Here is a 16,506-nt window from a genome sequence, read left to right as displayed (position 1 = left end):
TGAGCACTGGGGCCTGGCTATCAGGATCCCAGTGAGACAGTGAAAACAGTGACAAACACCCTGACATACACTCACAAACAGGCCAAAAGTGGGGGTAACAAGGCTAGAAAGAGGCTACTTTCTCACAGTCAGTTTGCCAGTTGGGTTGTTTTTCACCTCACACTAGACAGTGACACAAAGGGGGCTGGGGTGTAACCTGCATTTCCTGATTAGCCATCTCTGCCAGGAGGGAGGGGTGGAGTGGTCACTCTCATCTGAAAGGACTGTGCCTGCCTCTGACAATGCCGGCTCCAACCCCCTGCTGTGTGTCTGATGCCTTGCCTGGGCAAGGCAGGATTTCACAAGTAGGTGTGAGTCCCCTTTGAAGAAAGGTGACTTCAAAGACTAAAATGGGTATAAGAAGGGCACCCAAATCTACAGACTTTAGAAACACTTCTGGAACCAAGAGGAACCTCTGCCTGGAGAAGAGCTGATAGCTGAGGAAGATGTGCTGCCCTGCCTGTGACTGTGCTTTGTGGAGCTTTCCTGCAGTGCTGCTTCTGCCAGAGTAAGAGGGCAAAGACTGGACTTTGTGTGCCTTCCATCTTGTGAAGAAATCTCCAAGGGCTTGATTTAGAGCTTGCCTCCTGTTGTTTGAAGTCTCAGGGACAGCAAAGACTTCTCTCTGCCAGCACCTGGAGTCTCTGGAGAGACTCCTGCTCTGACAAGTGGTGCCCTATCCAGTCCCTGGGCCCTTGAAAGGAAAACTGGTGGAAATCCAAGGAAATCGACTTCGGACGACTCCGGGCCGCCGCCGCTGCTGAATCCGGTAACGCCGCCTGCACCTGACGCCGTGACCCTCGCTAGAACGCGACGCTCTTTGCAGGCCTGACGCCGCTGCAGACCCGCTGAAGTCCGCGACTCCGTGGAAGTTGCCGCACCACGTCGTGATCGATGCCGCTTGAAGTGCACGGATTCAACGTTTTGCACAGACGCCGCGATCCCCGACTTTGCACATCGGCTTGTTTTCACTCTTCACCAAAGGTACTGTACTTGGGGGTCTACACGGCCCCGTGTCCGGCGCCGCTGGTGTCGGCTTGTTGGAAACGACTCGGTCACGACACCGTGTTAACATCTCATCGAAGCATTTTTGTTTCTAAGCGCTATTTTTGAGTTTAATCTTTAAAAATTCATAACTTGACTTGTGTATGTTGAATTTTTGTCGTTTTGGTCTTGTTTTGATTAGATAAATATTTCCTATTTTTCTAAACTAGTGTTGTGTCATTTCGTAGTGATTTCATTGAGTTACTGTGTGTGTTGGTACAAATACTTTACACCTAGCACTCTGAGGTTAAGCCTACTGCTCTGCCAAGGTACCAAGGGGGTAAGCAGGGGTTAGCTGAGGGTGATTCTCTTTTACCCTGACTAGAGTGAGGGTCCTTGCTTGAACAGGGGGTAACCTGACTGTCAACCAAAGACTCCATTTCTAACAATACCCCAATACTGTTGCCAGCATTAATTGTATGATTCCATGCACTCTGAGGACTCCTTAGAGGACCCCCAACATTGCTCCTACCAGCTTTCATGTGTTTTCCGGGCAGGCCAAGCTGCTGCCACCCCTCAGACGGTTTCTACCCTCCTGCTGCGTGAACAGCTCAAGCTCAGGTAGGCAGAACGAAGGATTTCCTCTGAGAGAGGGAGGCAACACCCTCTCCCTTTGGAAATGGGTGTTACATGGCTTGGGATGGGTAGCCTCCCCAAGCCACTGGTATGCTTTGAAGGGTACATTTGGTGCCCTCCGTGCATAAACCAGTCTGCACCAGTTCAGGGACCTCCAGTCTCTGCTCTGGTGCAAAACTGGACAATGGAAAGGGGAGTAACCATTCCCCTGACCATCACCGCCCCAGGGGTGGTGCCCAGAGCACCTTCAGAGGGTCCCTGGGTTCTGCCATATTGAATCCAAGGTTGGCAGAGACCTCTGGGAGCATCTGAGTCGCCAGGGCAGGCAGGTGATGTCAGAGCTCCCTCCTGATAGGTGGTCACCTGGCTAGGTGACCAATCCCCCTCCCAGGGATATTTATGGTCTCCTTGGGTGGGTCCTCAGATTCGACTTGCAAGACTCCAGCAGGAATCCTTTGCAATGTTTACTTTGACTTTTGGCCACTGGAACCGCAGCTGGACTCCACAGGAACATACAATCTGCAGCAACGGTGATAACTTCACCCTGCAACATTGTTTCTCCAGCTCCTTCCAGCAAGTGCAACTTTTACCCGGCTGTGCATCCTCAGAGGACAGGAAGTCTTCAGTCTGCACAAGAAGCAAGAATGAATTTCCCTTGGAGTGAAGGAGTCACTTCCCTGCATCTGGAGGCACCAACTGCAACGACAACCAGCTACATGTATCTCCTCTCATCCTGAGCTGCATGGATCCTGCATCACGGGTGGTGGTCTCGAGTGGTTCCCTTGGTCCTCTCTGCGAGCTGTCCCACTTTGGTGAAGGAAGGCCCTTGCCTTTCCACACAGGACAGTACCTCCTTGCACTGTGTCTCTTGCATCTACCAATGCTTGTTAGCATTTCCTCCAAGGAGTCTTCAGGCTCCGTGTAGCCCCAGCGCCCAGCATTCTTCCTTGCGATGCACAGCCCTCTGCGTGCTTCTCCTGCGACGTGGGACCTCTCTTCAGGTGTGCTGCTTGGGCCTCTCTGCGACTCCTGGTCTCCTTGCCTGTAGATCTACTGTGGAGGCTGCCTCTTCTTTGGACTCCCTGCACTGCTAAGGATCACCTGGGACTCCCCCTGGGGGTTGAGTCCCCCTTGGACCTTTCTGGTCCCCGGCAGCTCCACTTTTGCACAGACCGTGACATTTGCCTTTGCCAGAGCTTGTTGGTGGTTTTTCTACACCACAGACCAACTGCAGTCCTTCATCCGGCATAGGACATCAACTGCCTCACCCAGGAACTCTTCATCGGCTCCAGTGCTGCATTGCTGACTGTCTTCGTCTCACCGTCGACCAACTCCTGCATCCACAGACGGGTGGGTAGTGGCTCCTGCCACCACCGGACATTGTAACGTGGACTGGCCTTGGTCCCCTTCTTTTCCAGGTCTTCCTCTTCCAGGATCCACCTTTAGTTTCTTGCAGTTTTATCTGGGTCTTAGAATATCCTTTTCTGAAGTCCTTTGGGTTGGTTTGGGGATAACCAGTATGGTCGCTGGGGGGCACCCTGGTACTTACATTTTGGGTTTCCTAGTTCCTCCAGCTCCCCTCTACCGATTTCACTTCCTTGGGTGGGGACCCGGCCTTCACATTCCTCATTCTTGTTATATGGTTGGGTCTCCCCCTAGGCCTTCAGTATTGCCTATTGCTCTTCACTGTTTTCTCTTGCATTTTATGCCTTTTTCGGACTACTACTCTACATATAAAGTGTGTTTACTTACCTCCTATTGGAGTATTGCCTAACTAGTGTTATAGTACCTGTGTTACTGTAATAAAGAGCCTTTATTTTTGTAACACCGAGTGTTTTCTTTCATGTGTGTAAGTGCTGTGTGACTACAGTGGTTTTGCATGAGCTTTGCATGTCTCCTAGATAAGTCTTGGCTGCTCAGCTACAGCTACCCCTAGAGAGCCCTGGCTTCCTCGACACTGACTACACCTCACTAATAGGGGATACCTGGGCCTGGTATAAGGTGATAACACCACAGGTACTCACCACACACCAGGCTAGCCTCCTACAGCTAGGTACCATGGAAGGGAGATCGGGAAGTAGTTAGATAGCAGGGTGGGGTCAGACGAGGGTTTCTTCAGTGCTGCATTTACTGCTGTATGTTTCCAGGTCTCTGGGAATGTTGTCATGATGTTAGAGGAGTTTAGGATGTGGGTGAGAACTTCACTGATTTGGGAAAGTGTCTATGTGGAAGACATGCTGGTGGCATGAATCTGTCAAAGCCGCAGAGTAGATGGATCTCAGATGTTGGCTTTCTCTTCCGTGGTGACTGTTTTCCAAGTTCTCAGGGTGTTTCTGAGGTCGTTTGGTCAGATCCGGCTGTCGCTTGAAATTGTTGTAGATGGTTTCAATTTTGTTGTTGAAGAATTGTGATAGGTCAGTGCATATTTCGTGCAAGGGGGTGATGCTGCAAGTGGTGGAGGTTGGTGCATTGAAATCTACCAGCTGCCCACCCGCATTATACCATAGACGGAATTCCGACAGAAGGCTGGCAGAATACCGTCAACAGTCATGGCGGTGGACGGCGGTAAGGTGGTGCTACTGTCAGCAGCAGCACCACGCCAGCAAAACACAGCCAACCATATCATGAGCAATGATACAGTCTGGCAAGCGCCGCATCACGTCTCCTACTGGAGGACCCCCTGCAAGCAGGTCAGTCGGGTTCTCTGACAGGAGACAGGGGTGAGGGGTGGTGTGCGTGGGGGGGTATTGTATGCGTGCATGCTGGTGTGAGTTGCATTGAATGAGTGCGTGAATGGCTGAATGTGAGTGTACATGTATGTTGTGTGTTGTGAATGCGGGTGTGCGACAGTGTATGTTGGTGTGTGTTGCGGTGTGTGGGTATGTATGTGTGCATGCGTGGGTGGATGTGGGTATGCGTGTGTATATGATTGTGTATGTGTGCGTGTGTGGGTGTGTAAATGTGCGGGGGGCAGGAGAGGGAGGGGGAGGGTGGGGGAGGACTCTGGGAGGGGGAGAGTTGGTGAGGACTCTGGGGAGGGGGCGGGGGAGACCCCATTCAGTGCCATGGCACTGATAGTGCCTACCGCCATGGTTTTCATGGCGGTACGCTTGCCACGTAAACCATGGCGGTAGGCAGGGTCATAATCCAGAGGGTGGGATTGTGACAGCCGCCTGGCTGAAGACCGAAGTCTCCAGCCCAGTGGCCGTTATCACCCTGGCAGACGGAGTAGTACATTGGCGGTTTGGCTTGAGCCAAACCGCCAATGTTTTAATTTGGGAAAAGGTACCGCCATCCTGTTGGCAGTACCTTTCCCCAAATTACCGCCGACCGCCAGGGTCGTAATGAGGGCCTAAGTCTTGTGTCTTAACTTTTTCCCGCCTGAAGCGTGTGCAGCAAGGCCTTTTAACCTAATTCATTCCTTTCATTGTCCTGATTTATCATCAAATGCTCTGTCTTTTGATATACTCACGCGCTCCGTGTAGCAGTGGCTAGGACCCTGGGAACAGGGCAGAGGGCACAAAGTTAACCTGACCCCCTGGACAGTGCCACCTCCTGTGGGGTACTGGCAGTGGGAGATAGCCTGGGTACGTATGTTCGATAAGAGTAGAGTAAGCGGGCGAGGATATGGCACGTGGGGACAACAAGTATTGATTTATTTTGTTATTTTTCATTTTATATAGTGGGGCGGGGCCAAGGGCATTAGATTCCTTCACAAGAGAGCACGTGTTCCTGATAAGAAATATCCACAAAACAACCATATAGTAGCTGCAAAACGAAAGGACTAGGCAGTTCATTTCTTCATATGAACAGTACCTGAAAATAAATACTTTACAAAACAACCATAATAAGAGGACCCCAAAGCTGTTCAGGTCAGCCAAGGTGATGCAATGAACCTCCCTTTAACCAGAGTTTCTCTCAAATAAGAGGATGTTGAGATCCCTTTTGAACTTGATCGTGCAAGAAGTTGTGCAAAGGGCTGATGGGAGGAAGATCCAGAGTCTTGTCGCATTACTAGAGACTGATTGTTTCATACAGCGTTTGTGCCTTATTGTTGCGGGTTCGAGCGGGACGGATTCAGCATTGCTTGGTTTTCAGTGGGCACCTAAGACTTTCAGTTTTCCATCCAGGTAGGAAGGCATAAAGTTGTGGGGAAGTTTATGGGTTATGCCTGTAGTCTTAAAGTCATCTCTTGCCTTATAGGGGAGCCATCGCAGAGTCCAGAGAGTAGGAGAGATGTGTTCTAATTTCTTGTGGCGTGATACAAAGTGGGCGGCTCTGTGCAGTTCCGCTCTCGGGTATAGAAGATGCGCTTTAGGGAGACTGGAGAGGACTGAGTTCTCATAATTCAGCCTGGAAAGAATCAATGTCCGCACCACAGATTTTAAGTCCTGTTGAGAAATGAACTGCTTGGTGTCAGAAGTCAGAAGATCCAAACAAACAGTTGGCAGGCGTGAAGCAGTTATCTGGCATGCTCCACAGTGGCCGGATTGCAGTTCATTGGCGAGAAGGACTCGTCACTCTTAGATACTGAGAGTTTAGATTGTTTTGGTGAGGTTAGTAGGCAATCAGGATTTGTAGGAATGAGTTTAAGAGATGGTTAAATGCCCATTTTTAAAACCCTTTCGAGGGTAATGGAGAAGAAGCTGATGTTTTCAGGGATGCGATTGACAGAAAGATCTGTATATCATCCACATATTGATGATCTAGAGTTCTAGATTTTCTCTGAATCTCTCGTAGTGCTTCAAGGTAAAGATTAAGCAGAGTTGGGGAAAGGATCGAAGCCGGTGAAACGTCTTGCTTTAGGTTGGTTTCGCTCCAGATCTCTCTCCCTGTTTACACCATGTGCCAACGGTAAGACAAATAGGAGTCAGATCCCTTCAGGACAGACCGTTCAGTTCCCATCCGGTCCCTCAGGATGGTAATCGGAGCAGGGGGGCTGTTTCTATTGAAGACCGCCAAGAGGTCCAGCAGCACCAGCAGGCAGGATTCCCGAGAGCCAATGAAGCAGAGGGAATCACTAGCAGTTTAGAGAAGGCCAGGCGGCGTGCCGCAACCTTATCTGAACCTGGATTCAAGGGCGCCGAGGAGGTTCTTTTCCAGGATATGGAGAGATAGTTCAGAGCTACTCAGATCTCTATCAGTTTCCCTAGGAAGGGAAGTGTTGACACCAGGTGAAAGATGTTCAGGCAAAGACCTGGCCAAATTTCAAACTGTCTGGGAAAACACCTGGTACCAGTAAGGGGGTAGCCAGGGAGCTAAAGAATTGTAGCCAAGGTTTGTCTATTTCCTTCCTCAGGGTACCAGGATGTGTCTCAGATGTGGAAGGTTTGACCTTAGCTATAGTTTCCAGGGGACTCCTAGACTGTCATAGTGCAGCAGTGACCTTTGAGCTTTGCGATTCAGTGTAAAGTCATCTTCAATGGGGAGATTAGTGGAATAAATTGCTCAATAGGCTTCACCTTATCTGCAGAGAATGGTGCAAATTCTTCACATGTACTTGGTTGTGTGGAGGTCTGAGAGTTTGACAGTTTGATAAAGTCGGAGATAAGTTTTTGGGAACATCAATTATAGATTTAGTAAAACTCAGTTTAGCTTTGAAAATGTTCAGCTTGCAGTCTTTTCTTTGTTTACCTGTTAGATGTAACTCATTATTCTAATGATTTAAGTTAATTATTTGAGTTGTCAACAATAGCACATACGTGAATCTTCTCAATTCTAGCACTTCTTTGTGAACGGCTGCTGAGCACTGATAAGATAAATTGTCAGCCTATGGCTAAAAGACCCTTTTATGTGTTCAGGTGTCCTAGTAGTCTATTATCTGAGGTGTTCAAACCTGGCCAAAAAAACATGGTAGACAAACTTCAATTGATTGTAATATATTCTGGGGTCGTCGTCTTTGCAGACGCATTGTTCCCGTCATCCTTCAACTTGACATGTTTTATCTGGGATCCTGACTTGAAGTTTGGTCGGTAAGTGTAAGCTGTTTTAGACAAAGCATGTAAGTTACATCACCTCTTCGTAAGGCCTCCTACACAGGCCTTAATAAATGAGTGGATTGCAGCCTGAGAACAGGTCCATGCAGGTTCTCCCTAAGCACTGCTATTTTAAAGTAACAGCCTTGTTCTATGGAATATTTCTTCTTCTTGTTTGCTTTTCCCCCTCCTAACAGTAGAGGGTCTTCCTCTAACAGAGGTTCCTGTTTCATCCGTCTCTGCTGCTTGTGTTAATTTCAGGTAGTCCTCAGATTGTAGACTAAATTGGTGATTGTTGTTCATTATATGTTACTGTTTAACTCTAGAGCTAAGCTCTTCTACCCCCATTACTCCTACATCATCCACTCTGTGATGTGCGAAGGATGCATGGATTGTAATAAGAAAATGGAGTGGGTCTGACATATGCATATATGTGGTATTTGTGGAGAGCAAACCTAGCTGAAAAGGCAGTGGAGCACGATACAGGGTCAAATGCAAGCAGACCGTCAACCAGTGATAGGAGAGGTAGATGGTTATCATATTGTTACTGCATTGTGATGTCGCATTCTTTAAAGAGGTGTGTCGTCTTGCTGGCCACAGTCTCCGGGTCAGGCAGGTGCACTTGCAGCATTTTGCTTGGTGCATCACCTATAGAAACACCTCAGGTATGTGGAGGTCATAGATCTCTTCTGCAGAACCTGCCAGTGCTCAGTATTGTGATGGTCCCTCGAGCCAACACTGAACACGGATTGTTTTTTCTGAGATACCCCTTCTGATACATTTTCGGGATTGTTTGACCTGCAGAATTCATTAATTTTTCTAAACCCTCTGCTACTACGGACTCAGTTTATGCAGCCAAATCATGACAGAAAACCATTTGGACTGCAACCATCCACAACCCACTGAGCAATATTTTCTTGAGATGTGTTTCAGATAATCTATCCCAGGAGGCATGACAGTGATAATGGAACCCTAAAACCCCTTTCACTAAGGAGTAGCACACTCAGGAACACTAGAAAACAAGGAATATTTTTTTGAAAATGTGTTTTAAATTTAAAAACCTAGTTTAGTGCACACAGTTTCTACACACCCACCCGTCATCTTCGCTCCGCCAACCTCGCTCTCGCCGCCGTCCCTCGCATCCGCCGTACCACGGCGGGTGGGAGGTCCTTCTCCTACCTGGCAGCCAAGACATGGAACTCCCTCCCCACCATCCTCAGGACCACCCAGGACCATTCCGCATTCCGGAGACGACTCAAGACCTGGCTCTTCGAGCAGCAGTAACCCCTTCCCCCGAGCGCCTTGAGACCCGCACGGGTGAGTAGCGCGCTTTATAAATGTTTATGATTTGATTTGACAATAAGAATTGTAACCACAATAAAGACAAATGAAATGGTAGCAGCAATGTTTACCAAAAGCGTGAACCCAAGGAAAATACGCCAACATGATTTACTTATACATTTCTAGCAGTTCTACCACTATGCTGCTACTTCTAGGCACTAAGCTAACAATAGCACAGGAGAAAATAAAACCTATTTCAAGTTTCAGAGATGGTTGACACTCGCATACCTCGTTGAACAATAGGATTTGTGCTCAGTACAACAGCAAAGCCTGGTATTCTTGTCTCTGGGTGCCAGCTGCACTGATGGGTTCAGCCAGGAGAGAGCCAAAGGCTAAGAGCCTCAGTAGCCTTCAGTTAGATCAGTGATATGATACTGCATGGCCTGTCCCAGTGTCGCCTGGTGTGAACTCCTCTCTAACCCAGTACGTTCAGCTTTTATAACATTATTTCACTGTATTCAAACTCTCAAAATAAAAAGTAAACAGAGAGTGACGTGATGCCCTTTCACTTATTTTCATTAAGCAACACTTTGTTCTTTTGAACAGCAATTACAAATGAGGTGTAGTTAGTAACCTTACAGACACTCGTCAGAAATCAGTAACAAATAATGCAAGACAGCGCAGTCAACACTTAGATAAAATACTGCAAATATATTCAAGAGATACTTGATTATCATGTTGCAGATCATATTAATATAAACTAAATGTGCTTGCTATTAATCACAATTATTAACTTTCAATTTAGCTGACACATGTAACTCCAGCAGGGGATACCCAGGAGAGAAAAGACATATTATTAATGAAACCTCTACCTGACGAGAACCTGAGGAGTTACAGGGAACAACTGGTTGCACACTGACCTCTGCAATGAAGCTTGAGTAAGCTACTGCCTTATAATCAGAGCTGAAAAGTACAGGATTATTTACAAGTAAGATAAATAAGGCAGCAACAATGCATCAAGGGGAAGGTTAGTGTTCCTTTTCAGACTAGCTGAATGTGCTGATCACCAGGAGTTCCTGTATGCTCTACCCACTTTGGACTCCGCACCCTTTTCCACCACCAAACCGAGGTGGCTTTGCTTGGAGGCTGAGAAGGTAGAAGTAGAGAGAAGAGCCTGATGAAAAGAGGTGGCAATGAAAATCCATGGTTCACATCAACCAGTCAATATGGTATCTATGAGAGTCACTGGTCCCATTTGTGGCTCTTGTGTAAGATTAAAGATGTCCATCCCTGTGTCCCTTTTGATGTCCATCTGCATTGCTGTGTCACTTTTTATATCCATCTGCGTCCATGGGCCACCTTTTGAAATCCATCCTCGTTCCTGTGTCCCTTTAGTTGTCCACCAACTTCCTGTATCCTTTTTGATGTCCATCTGTGCTCATCTGCCCCTTTTGATGTTCTGGGCTTCCTGAAGGATAGGTTGCTCTTGAGCTTGTCAGTTTCGACCCTTGGGAGCAATGGTTAACCAGGGGTTTCTGAGAGTTGTTGTCATTAAGCAACTGGCAACCAGATTATTGACAGGTTATGAGCATAAAGGTCTGTGTCAAACCCAAATGTGGCAGCCTTTTGTCTCTGGTTTTGAAGAGTCTCCATGAGTGGGGAGGTCCCTTTATCTAGTCTAACAGCGAAGGTATCATTGGTGGTGATGTGCTGGGGGTGGGGTAACTAGGTGAGCTGGTACATTGTAACACACCCTTGAAGCTTTTATCTTATAGAGTGCAATTTAGCCCAAGTCCTCACTTTGACCCCCTGTCTCCTTTCCATTTTATTGAAGTCAGGTTATTGCTATGCTTTAGGTCTATCCTAAATCCGTAGCACTCTGTACTCTTGAAATAAAGTTATTTGTCTGTTTTGAAACGACATCCTCCTTTCTCACATTCCGCTCTCAGGGCCTGATTTAGAACTCGGCAGACGGGTTTCTCCAATGGTGATGGATATCCCATGTGCCAGATCTCAATCCAATTATATTCTGTGGGATTTAAATGTCGGCGGACAGGATATTCGTCACCATTCTAAATCAGGCCCTCTGTTGGTGGAGCCCAAAGTGCAAAACTGTCTCAAGATATGTTGCATTTTTTGTGTCCCGCCCCCTGTTTGTTTGCCCAGGGCTTATGGGTTGTTGATGCCGGTGAGACCTGTGTACAGAAACAGCCTAGAGAAGGACCTCAGTGCCTACAAAAAGTAGGTGACTGCTTGACAACTTTTTGTTTTTGTGAAATGACTGTGCTACTTCCAGTTCCGGTTCACGTTCAGTTAACTAGCGGTATGGTAGCCTCTTGGGCTGAGCACCAAGGTGTTGCTTGTCATAACATATGCAGCTCTGCCATAGGGTATCCCAGCACATTTATTCTTCACCACTGCCTGTTGACGGGTGTAGGGTAACCACCCCACCGCAGATCAGTATGGACTCTTGTCACAAGCGTTTCACCTACAAATCATTCATTTCACGTATCCATCCAGTTGGTTAAATGGAAGCGAAACAATATTACAACACCCAGAATGCATTAGGATATTACACAAAAGTCCAGGACTGGAACTGATATCCATTATAAACTGGAAGGAGGCTGTCACCGTGTGGGGTGGTTGTAAATTTGTTCATTAGATATCAGCGTTTTGGATTCTGCTTTGTATAAAAATTGGGTTCAAATTAAAGTTAATGCAGCAAAACTCAGTTTTGTCCTTTGTGATAAAGAAGCTGAATAATGAGGGAATGGACTTGTTACTTACCAGTAATCTTCATTACAAGAAAGTGCATATACTGCAGCTCAGTAAGATATTTTAAATTGCCACTGATTAAAGATATTTGTGATATTGCCTCTTTTTTAGAGCTCCGGAGGCCAGTCGGGATATTTCCACCAGAGATTCCTCTCTTAGAACCAGCACGAGCAGCGTGAGCACCTCAGCTTCACAAGTCAGGTATGTGCCATAGGTTCAGGGTGCTTTATCGGTTATTTTAAGGTTTCCACCGGCCTTCTGACGGACGGCATAACACAGTCTAGTAATGTGTTGTTTGTGGTGTGCACAGTGTGTGTCTGTGTTTATAGTTTGTGTTGATGTTACCGGGTGGATGATGCCACACTTCTCCCACCCTTAGCCTAGTTGTGTGTCTGAACACAGTGTTAGGTGTTTTAGTTTCTATCTGTTTGATATTCTGAAGGGTTTTTCAAGAGCCCGACTGTAGGGTCTGTTACTCATAAATGCCTGTGAACCGTTCTTGACGTGAGCCGGTGGTTGTAGGTGGGGCCCACCAGCACTCATTTTTGGGGACCTGCATTTGTTTTTGGTCTACAGACTTTGAACCAAAGCAAGAGAGAAAAAAACATTAAAAAGGGGGAAAGAAGGAAAGGAGGAAAAAGAGAGACAAGAAAAGAGTGACCATGTGAGAAAGCAGGGATGAAAAAAAACCTGCAGGGGTGAGATGGAGGGGCAGGAAGTGTCTGGCAGTAGATTAGAGGCATGAGGTGGACTCAGGCCTACACAGCCTTGGTATTTGGCACCCTGATCTTCAATAGCGCCTGCAAAGGGCTTCTGAGCACCACAGTAGTGTGACGAGCAGAAGCCAACTGCAGAAACCAGGAGCAAAGTGAACAGAAGAGCACTAAGAAGGAAATCAAAGGACCCCTGGGATAGTGTCAGAAACCTCCAAGGCCCTTTAAATCAGCCACTCAAAATAAAAGATGTAGGCAGGAGCCGAAAATAATGTTTGTGTGTGTTTGTTTGTGTGTGTGGTCAAGAGAAAAAATCATCCACACGTGTAGTGTGAAATGCAGCCTCTTTTGGGTAATGCAGTACTGTTAGAAATGGGGTCTCTAGTTGGCAGTCGGTTTGCACCCTTTCCAAGTAGGGACCCTCACTCTAGTCAGGATAAGGAAGATACCCAGTCAGAAAACCCCTGCTTACCCCCTTGGTAGCTTGGCACGAGCAGTCAGGCTTAACTCAGAAGCAATGTGTAAAGTATTTGCACATAACACACAGTAGCACAGTGAAAACACTACAAAAGGACACCACACCAGTTTTAGAAAAATAGCCAATATTTACCTATCTAAAACAAGACCAAGTATGATACAAATCCAACCTACAGTAATAAAAATATTAATTCTGCAAGATTTACAAAAAAATACAGTTCCTTGAAGTCAGTAGCTCCACCTGGGCCTATCACGGCGTTGTGATCAACAAAACCAACAGTTCAGGCCAGCCGTGGTTTTGTGGGCCAACTACGGTATCGGAAAGACCCGCAAACAGTACCTTGGATTTGTAGGGCGTTGTGATCCTCACAGTGAGCTCTGGAGAGCTGCGTTGCTGACGTTGCTGTGTCAGTTCCAGAGTCGGTGCAGAAGTCGTCGGGCCCTTGAAATCACACACCTTTCGGATCGAACTCCAGGCTGATGAAGTCAGGTGCACCGGCGTTAATTGCGTCGGGGCTGCACTGCGCAGCGGTATGCTGCAATGTGCGGTGCCCACAGGTCACAGTGCAGGCAGCGACTCGGTGACGGCCTCCAGCAGCGTCGGTGTGACCAGGGCTGTGGTGTGAAGCGGGGCAGTGCAACGTGTAGTGTCTACAGGTAGTGGTGCAGGCAGTGGCGGCGTTGCAGAAGCGCTGTCATCTGTAGGCCCAAGCCAGCGGTGCAGGTCAGGACGGTGCTTCATGAACCTCACGAGCGGTGGCCACAGGCCACCATGCAGGCAGGGATGCCTGGTGACAACACTGGAGTCGATGGTTCTGGCGTCGGTGGACCGGGGCTGCGGTGCAGGATGGTGCTTCATGCTCCTCATGAGTGGTGTCCACAGGCCACGGTGCAGACAACGGCACCGGTATCAGCAGGTGCGGCATCATCGGGGAGGCCCAGGCTGCGGTGTTAGCAGGAGATGCCCAAGTGCGGGGCCCACATGTCGTGGTGCAAGCAGCGGCTCAGTGAAGTCGTCTGATGACGGCGTGAGTGACACCAGGGTCGCAGTGCAAAGCGGGGAAATGCGACTCTGTGTGGTATCGGCAGGTCACGGTGCAGGCCAGTGGCTTCGTTGGCGGCGGCGCAGTGGTTTTTCCTCTTGAACAGCACAAAACACACAGTTCCCAGTGCTGCAGGTCAGGGAAACTGAAGTCGTTGGTGTCCTTAAGACTTCCAACAGGAGGCAAGCTCTACTCCAAGCCCTTGGAGAACTCTGTCAAGCAGGACACACAGCAAAGTTCACACTTTGCACTCTTTTCAGGCAGAAGCAGCAGCTTCAGGCCAGCCAGCAAAGCAACACAGCAAAGGGACAGTACTCCTCCTTTAGCTCTTTAGCTCTTGGGCAGAGGTTTTTCTTGATTCCAGAAAGATTCTGACAGTCTGGAGTTTTGGGTCTTCTTCTTATACCCTGTTCTGCCTTTGAAGTTGGCAAACTTCAAAGCAAAGTCTCAAGTGTTTGCAAGATCCTTTCTTGTCTAGGGCAGGCCCCAGACACACACACGGGGTCGGAAACTGCATTGTGTGAGGGCAGGCACAGTCTTTTCAGGTGTGAATGACCACTCCTCCCTCCCCTCTAGCTCAGATGGCTCATCAGGATATGCAGGCTCCACCCCGCCCCCTTTTGTGTCACTGTCTAGAGAGGTGCAAAACAGCCCTCCTGTCATACTGGCCCAGTCAGACAATCCACAAACAGGCAGAGTCACAGAATGGTTTAAGCAAGAAAATGCCTACTTTCTAAAAGTGGCATTTTCAATCAGACAATTTAAAAAACAACTTCACTAAAAGCTGCATTTTTAAATTGTGAGTTCAGAGACCCTAAACTCCGCATTTGCATCTGCTCTCAAAGGGAATCTGTACTTTAAGGATATTTAAAGGCAGCCTCCTGTTAACCTATGAGAGAGATAGGCCTTGCACAGTGAAAACTGAATTTGGCAGTATTTCACTGTTAGGACATATAAAACACCCTAGTATATGTCCTACCTTAAACATACACTGCACCATGCCCATGGGGCTACCTAGGGCCTACCTCAGAAGTGCCTGACATGTAGTAAAAGGGAAGGTTTAGGCCTGGCAAGTCGAATTGGCAATTTAAAACTGCACACACAGACACTGTAGTCGCAGGTCTGAGCCGTGTTTACAGAGCTACTCATGTGGGTGGCACAACCAGTGCTGCAGGCCCACTAGTAGCATTTGATTTACAGGCCCCGGGCACCTCTAGTGCACTTTACTAGGGACTTACCAGTAAATCGAATATGCCAATCATGGATAAACCAATCAACAGTACAATTTACACAAAGAGCATACACACTTTAGTACTGTTTAGCAGTGGCAAAGTGTGCAGAGACAATAAACCAGTAAAAACAGACCTGAAAAAATAGGAAGAAGGCAAAAGGTTTGGGGATAACCCTGCAAAAAGGGCCATTTCCCACAAGTACCTTAAATCTGCTGCCAGCAGACCCCCTGATCAGAGCCAACCCTGCCCTCTCTGTAACGCAAACAGCAAATATTCCACCTCAGACTCTTCCCAGTGCTTAAATGGCCAGGAACTGTCCAGTGCACACTTCTCAGCATTACTGCAATACATTTAATGGGAGAGTACCATTACTTCTCAAGAGTAAACAGGTACTAAGAAGAGTGAGTGCCTGCACTTCGACATTTTCATTTAAAGCGCCGACTTGTCCTAAATGATAAAGGAAGCAGTGCAGTGTCTCCTGCCGCCTCGGATCACTATAGTGGGCCTGAGGAGCTCATAGAAACGCGTGAGGCTCAGCACCCCCAAGTACTTCTTGCAAACAGAATGGGGGATCACCATGGTAGGAACCCCTAGTGTCACGGGCCCGTGTGCACAGCTGACACTGTCCCCAGTGGGACGAGCATCAATCTACTCTACATAAGGAGTAGTGGGGCACGACTCCCTGGAAAAAGCCTAGAAAGGTAATAAAATACACTTGAGTAAACTGTATACAATGTGAACCAAAAAAGCAGATGCCTTTGAAACAAGGAACTAATTAATATGGCATTAAAAAGCACACTTGCACCCAAATGGGCATCCTGGCACTAGTCACGCCAAAACTAGACAACAAAATGAGGGGCGAGACTGCATATTGTCTTATTGTGTTTGGCCTGGTAGTTGGGAGCAAAATAGAGAAGTTGTTGGGTATGTACCCATCTTGAAAAGTAACTATATATTTTAAAAAAATACACACATAAAGTACATGTAGCAATAAGCCTTTTCTCTTGGTCATCACGCTTGGCCTATTTCTGGCCCGTATTTGTGCTGGCTTTAGGGCTTTAGCACTCCACCGCTGCTAGACAGTAGTAAAGTTTATGGTTGATGTTTAGAAAGTGCATGGCTGTCCAACCAGGGCTTCCAGCACTGAAGTGCCTGTGCTTCCCTACTAACATATGTGCTGTTGGAACTCTCTATGTGACCTATTTAACTGCCTTAGAATTCTGTAAATGATACCTGAAGTGCACCTATGGCATGGAACGTTAGATGTCATATATAGCCGGCAGTGCATCTTTACATCTCTCACATTTGTTATTAGAATATATTCTTGCCAGAAGCAACGTGTGCTCTGGCA

The 16,506-nt window shown here is 47.6% G+C and overlaps 1 protein-coding gene across 2 annotated transcripts in view; it reads left to right on the top strand.

Moving 5' to 3' along the window:
• Positions 1–16,506, top strand: part of KIF6 (kinesin family member 6) — a 1,127,187-nt gene that overhangs the window by 1,071,343 nt on the left and 39,338 nt on the right. For both annotated transcript variants that reach the window (XM_069236333.1, XM_069236332.1), the window contains exon 20: positions 11,802–11,891. In XM_069236333.1, coding sequence (XP_069092434.1) covers positions 11,802–11,891 — 90 coding nt within the window. The remainder of the gene's footprint in view (positions 1–11,801; positions 11,892–16,506) is intronic.

Source organism: Pleurodeles waltl, chromosome 5, assembly GCF_031143425.1.
Source record: "Pleurodeles waltl isolate 20211129_DDA chromosome 5, aPleWal1.hap1.20221129, whole genome shotgun sequence".
In the NCBI taxonomy this organism is placed as follows: domain Eukaryota; kingdom Metazoa; phylum Chordata; class Amphibia; order Caudata; family Salamandridae; genus Pleurodeles; species Pleurodeles waltl.
Note: the sequence above shows the minus strand (reverse complement) of the source record. Positions and strands in the feature narration are given on the sequence as shown.